The sequence below is a fragment of the Brassica napus genome, chromosome C6 (genome assembly GCF_020379485.1).
Source record: "Brassica napus cultivar Da-Ae chromosome C6, Da-Ae, whole genome shotgun sequence".
Taxonomy (NCBI): domain Eukaryota; kingdom Viridiplantae; phylum Streptophyta; class Magnoliopsida; order Brassicales; family Brassicaceae; genus Brassica; species Brassica napus.
In genome coordinates, this window is record NC_063449.1 from 46,798,846 (window position 1) to 46,804,845 (window position 6,000).

The window sequence follows — 6,000 nt, forward strand, 5'->3', positions numbered from 1 at the left end:
ATATTATGTCGAAATGAAACTAATCCATTTTTCATGACCGTCGTTTTTCTTTTGAACACCCAATAATGTCAGTTCTTACTACGATGCAGTAGACAAAATGTATATCACAAACGCTAAATATTTGACTTACTGTCAAACATAATTATCCTGACCATTAGGAGAGCAATTAATTAGTAAATATCGTAATTATATCCCCCTTGCTGTTGCTGTTTTCATGTGGCTAAAAGCAGCACTTTGATTTTCTCTAATCTGTTTCAAAATAATTATTAAAATTTGATAATCTACACAGTATTTTATTATATCCTAGTTGTTGCTCGTAACCCAATGAACCACTTGACACCAAACACATGCGGGTGCGGCTATGTATTTTGACCCATATGCTAATTGCCATATTTGTATAATTGAACACTTTTACTGTTTATAGTCAAATTCAGTCGGACGTCTAGTATTGAATATTACCGTAAAAAGGAATATTGAGTTAAACTCGGAGCTAATTTTTTTGTTTTAATTGAAAATTAGATGTTGCATGCTACAATAACTATCAATTGAAAACACTGAAAACAAAATTTTAATAAATCTAGGGTTAATGATATATATAAGAAACAAAAAGTAAAATGTTATGGGATTTAAAATAAATTCAGTGCATATTATATTTTTATAGTCACTTAAGATCACCATCCTATAATGGAAGATCCATGATTCATAAAGTTCAATCTAGACAAACACTTTTTAAAAGAAGTAATCACAGGTTTCCCTGTACTTATCTTTCTAAATTGTTAATTTAGATAATAAAAATGGTTTTGGGCGGTTAAAACAATGTGCCACATACATTGTAGCAAATGTGGTAGTTGGTGCATATTTTGGTTAAAACTCCCAATGTTTTTGGGTTAATCTACCGCCCTGAACGTGCATGGGTAATAGTAACACACCGAAATGCTATATAGATATGCACGAAGAGAAAAAATGAATGATACTTATACTATTAAATATAGTAAAATAAAATCAATCTACTAAAGCAAAACACGATGTAGAAACGTTTTTTTAGTTAAATAACTCAACATTCATCCAAATTTTTTTGTAAAATATTAATAAAATATCTGCATGAAAATCAGAGCAGATTCATACGATAGAGCTTTAGGCTTTAGCAATATGGCATTCACATTTCGCAATGGCAAGGGTCGTATTAACGGATATCGCCTCCCCTGGATATCCCCTTTCGCTGTCTGCTTTGTTGTTTTTATTTTATTGCCATATATTATTTTTTTCTTTGACAAAATATTTGCAAAGTTATTATAAAATCATATTTTCATATCTTTTATAATAAATTTCTTGTTATTGTGAAGACTGAAGACTATGAAGTGGTGGAAGATGCCACACTAATTATTATCACTAATTAAATAATTAACTAAAGCACTATCAAGTTAAAGTGTTTTAATTTTATGTAATATAAATGAAAATTAACCTCTAATGGTTTAAAAGCATATCATAAAGCAGTGGTCCGAGGGATATCAAATTTCTTTTGCTTATTTATTCAACCACAGAGATCCAGTTTTTAAAATAATCATACCACAGTTTTGGAAAATTGTTGTTGTTAGTCAAATTATTATAAATTTTATATTGTGAGATTCGTATCATCATTTTAATAACATTTTAGCCTCTTCCTTGTATTATTAGTATATCAAACAAATTACAAACAAATTGCAATATAAATCTTGGCCCAACATAAGCCCATTAGATCCATGTTAGTGGTAACCATTAATGTACCATTATCTGAATATTTATGAATGAGATTGACTAAGCTGTTTATGATCGTTGACCGTGGAGTAGTTAGACTGAACAGTAGACAACCCCGCAGGAGATGTTAACATGTGTCATTCCGATTAAGAAAGAGATTTGTGTATTGCTTGATTTGTTGATTACTCCTAATCCTAATTAACAGCAACGATTCGAGTCGAGACAAAAAAATCATTTTCAAAGAATGCAAATGGGAGATGAGAATCCACGGATCATGTACGGTGTGATCATCACCGTCTACGTTGATCGTCAAACGACGACGCCCGTCCGATCGTTTCGAGCTAGACGGAGAAATGAATGTACGTGGAATCGTGAGATTGGAAGGACGCGTGGATATGATCGTAGAGCGAATCTGCTAGCGTATATTCGAGAGAAGAGAGCTGAAAGTCTAGCCGGAGATTTGAAAGGTGACGACGACGTCGTAGAGAGTAACAGCAAACCCGAGCGGAAGGTAACGTGCTTTTATTATTTAAATGGGCTGTATATGGGCCATCACTTATGAAGGCATCTTATTTATTGACTTGTAAGCTTATGCCAATTTTGAAGAGCAAGTAAGCAGTTGCGTCTGAATAATCTGAATTTTGATTAGGACTATTATGATGGCTGGAGAGAGTAGCTTATGCAAAATTTAAAACCTCTTACGATTAAACCTTACTTCTTTAATATGTTTTGCTTTGTCTATTTTTTCGTGATTGATAATTAAATAATTGTTGATATCAAAAAAAAAAAATTTAAATAATTGTTTTAAACCAGCTATATCTTTTTTTTTAAAAAAAAAAACAGCCAGCTATATCGGATAGAGGTAATATTACATTTCTTGTTATTTAAAAAATGGCAGAAGAAGAAACGAAGGTGGCTAAGAAAAATGATGAGTAAGATCCGGTTACCGTTTCTCCGGCCTTTTCGTCGAAAAAATAGGACGTGGAAGTACCGACAATTTGCACCAGACGAAGAAGAAGAGGGAGAAGCAAAGGCTAAACCTTACCGTTCAGATCTTTGGGTACTACTTCGACTTCATATTCCAGTTATCTTTTCTTTACAGAACTTGTTTTATTTGAAACTATTCTTAATCAATCTTCTTCTATGTTTTCTGAATAAAGAAAAAGCTTAAACATGTAGTCGGAGGATTATCACGCGGCTGCATACGAAGTAGAAGAAACGCACGAAGGTAAGACAAGAATCAGGAACACATACTTTTGTCCGTACGTAGTTGACAGTGAGGAGTGAGGAGTGAGTAGTGCTGTAGTGACTACATCTTTTGATTCCACACAACAATTTTTTTTTTTTTTCGTTCGGAACGGAAGGAAGATAAAAATCAAATCAATACATAGAAACATGAAATAAAAATGAAATTGAGAAAAGGCATAAGATTTCATGCCTCATTAGAGTACAACAATGCTGAAACAATAAAACAATTACAGAGAATACATAATTTACATTAAAATAAATAAAAAGAGACAATGCGAGTTTTTTCTTTTAAAATCAATTTCCTGTATGGCTAATTGGCTTAAGTCATGTTAGCCTTTTATACTGCTCCTGCAAATTTGAAGCCACTTTGTAATGCTGGAGAGAGTTTGAGATATATGCAAAGGAGACTGAACATGAACTTGCTTCGGTTAAATCAAAGTTACCGATCTCTATTGCCGCCTCTCTGGTCCCTTGGTAAGAGCAAACCGCTTGGAGAAGCATGAGATCGAGAAGACGATGCGAAGTCGCTTGCATCCATATCTATAAACCGAATGTGATGGCCTTGTCCTTGCCATGAATCTAGATTCAATACACCGTTGTTGCTCATATCATCATCTGAGCTGTAATCATCTTCGTCATCATAAACACCTCCGTTACGAGGCTCAATGACATAATCTCCCAACACAACAGCACCCGGGATCGACGACATTATCGTGCTTATCACGTCTCTTCTGTCTCTCTCCCTCTCAAGCCTCTTCCATTTACTTTCAAGAGCTGGATCAATGGCCCTGGGGCAAGCGTCTGGGTGCTTCTCCTTCATGTGTTTCTTGAGCTTTTTGAATTTCCCCACAAAGGAGCAGCTGTCCTGCATACAGGTCCTTCTCTTGGAGTTGAAATGCACCCGGGCGTCTTCCACGACAGTCCAGCCTTTCACCTGACCTCTGCAGAACGGACACAGAAGCTGAGGCTGCTCTGAGTCTTCGTTACCGTATGACTTCTTGTACTGGTCGAGACAGTTGGCGAAACGGCTGCTCGTCGCGCACATGTAAGGACGGCATCCTTTGTGATAGGAGGAGCACAGGAGAAGAACAGCGTTGTGTGGAGACTCCAAACATACTGGGCATGTTGAGCCTGCCCATTCTTTCTTGCAACACGACGGTGGTGGTGGGTAAGGAGCAGCAGCAATGCGAGCCTTACGATTCACTTTCTTGATTTTCCCCATTCGCGATCAATCAAATTCAAAACCTATTCAATACAAGGGACCAGGATTATAAACTGTACAGATTTTCAGAACAAGCCTCATTATACACAATGTATAAGAGATACAATAGATTAAGGACTAATGTTGTAATTAATTCTCTATATATTGTAAAACATTCCTATACAATGCTACTTAGTGAGCTTTCTTGAAGGTGGTGCAAGATGTGTAAGCCAACGAAACCATTAAAAACACAAAAGTAACATCTATGAATTGGTAACCAACAACAAGCAACAGTCATAGTCTCATAAGGCTCTAAACAAAGAGTTAATCTGAATCAGCCAAGTCATGCAGAATGTACAAGATGACTACACTTTACTCCTATTCAACACGAGAGACCATGATTAAAAACTGAACAATTTTTCACATTGTACACAATGCTATCTAGATATGCAAGCTAATGAAACAATCAAAACACACAATAGTAACATATGTGAGTTGGTAACCAACAAGCAACAATCATTACTCTCATAGAGCTCTCTAAATGAAGAGTTGACAACCGGATCCAGATCCGGATCCGAGAATCTGAATCAGGCAAGTCATTCAGAATGTACAAGATGACTACACTTTACTCATATTCAACACAAGATATCATATGATTAAAACTGAACAGCCTTTTCAGAATAAGCACATTGTACACATTGTTACTTACTCTAAGCTTCTTCAAACTCAACAACATTTGTGAATTGGTAACCAACAAACAAGCAACAATCATTACTCTCATAGGGCTCTCTAAACGAAGAGTTGACAACCGGATCCAGATCCAGATCCGAATCCGAGAATCTGAATCAGGCAAGTCATGCAGTGGCACAAGTTAGACTACACTTTACTTCTAAGCAAGCAATAGAGTGAGCGTTAATCTATAGCAATAACAACAATTCACAAGCATAAACGAGATTAGATCCAGATCTGAAGTAGCAATTCATCAATAATCCAAGCAAAACGAATCAATGGCAACGCCGATTCTCGATCCATATATAAACGATCAGGATGAATCATACAGTCAATGTTCAACCGATCATACACAAAAAAATGATTCCGCTCATAATCTAGAATCCTAATCGATAGATCTCTCTCCTGAAATGGAAGATCGGAGAGACTTCTACAGAATCTTATCTACAAATTTTCGAGAAAATTTCAATAGTTTTAATAGGTTGAAGGATGCGGAGAAAGGTTGCGAGGTGTAAAAGTACCGGAGATAAGCGGAGGAGATGACGGAGATTGCCGGAGGAGGAGGAGGAGGAGAGAGCTTCCGAGCTTCGAAGATGCTTTTCGAAAAAAATGGAAAAAGTGATTGCTTGTACAAATTGACGTACGCAAACAAAGAAAGGCAGAGAGACTATTTTGTTTTTAAAGTTGCGGTTAGATTCCCAAATGTCGTCATTTTGACGCAACGTTTTTTCATCCAAATTGTTGTATAGGAATCTCGCTAAGTCTTCAGCCCACTATATCAAATTGCGGTTAATGGACCTGATGTTTGATACATTGGGCCGCAAGGCCTTTTTGTTCCTTTGTTACAAGAGACCTACAATTCATTTTTGACATGATTGATATTGTTCTATAGATTTTGTATTAATTAAGTTGAATTGTTATCAAACTATTAACCATGGATTAACTTCAAATAAAATGAAAAATTCATATTTTTTTCAGTTTTGATATACGGCCTAAACTAGACTATTCAGTAATTTAAAATCTTTAGCTTAAATAGTTATTTATTTTCTCTCATTTATAGTTTTTTTTTTAATTAACTTCATTATTTA

The 6,000-nt window shown here is 35.6% G+C and overlaps 2 protein-coding genes across 2 annotated transcripts; one reads left to right on the top strand and one right to left on the bottom strand.

The window, feature by feature from the left end:
- The first annotated feature begins 1,984 nt into the window (after window positions 1-1,984).
- On the top strand, window positions 1,985-3,021 carry LOC106423945. Its single transcript, XM_048759983.1, has 3 exons — window positions 1,985-2,245; window positions 2,633-2,794; window positions 2,914-3,021. The coding sequence occupies exons 1-3, from the start codon at window positions 1,985-1,987 to the stop codon at window positions 3,019-3,021; spliced, it is 531 nt and encodes a 176-aa protein (XP_048615940.1).
- Window positions 3,022-3,122: 101 nt separating this feature from the next.
- BNAC06G38320D lies at window positions 3,123-5,572 on the bottom strand. Its single transcript, XM_013794571.3, has 2 exons — window positions 5,434-5,572; window positions 3,123-4,227 (listed from the first exon to the last, which is right to left on the bottom strand). The coding sequence occupies exon 2, from the start codon at window positions 4,202-4,204 to the stop codon at window positions 3,422-3,424; it is 783 nt and encodes a 260-aa protein (XP_013650025.1). The 5' UTR covers window positions 4,205-4,227; window positions 5,434-5,572; the 3' UTR covers window positions 3,123-3,421.
- Between the last annotated feature and the right edge of the window lie 428 nt (window positions 5,573-6,000).

Bases quoted from the DNA above. Each gene is read 5' to 3' on its own strand.
- LOC106423945 (XM_048759983.1), top strand. From the start codon at position 1,985: ATGGGAGATGAGAATCCACGGATCATGTACGGTGTGATCATCACCGTC. The intron at 2,246-2,632 runs GTAACGTGCTTT...AAAAAATGGCAG, and splicing joins ACAGCAAACCCGAGCGGAAG to AAGAAGAAACGAAGGTGGCT. The intron at 2,795-2,913 runs GTACTACTTCGA...TTAAACATGTAG, and splicing joins CTTACCGTTCAGATCTTTGG to TCGGAGGATTATCACGCGGC.
- BNAC06G38320D (XM_013794571.3), bottom strand. From the start codon at position 4,204: ATGGGGAAAATCAAGAAAGTGAATCGTAAGGCTCGCATTGCTGCTGCT.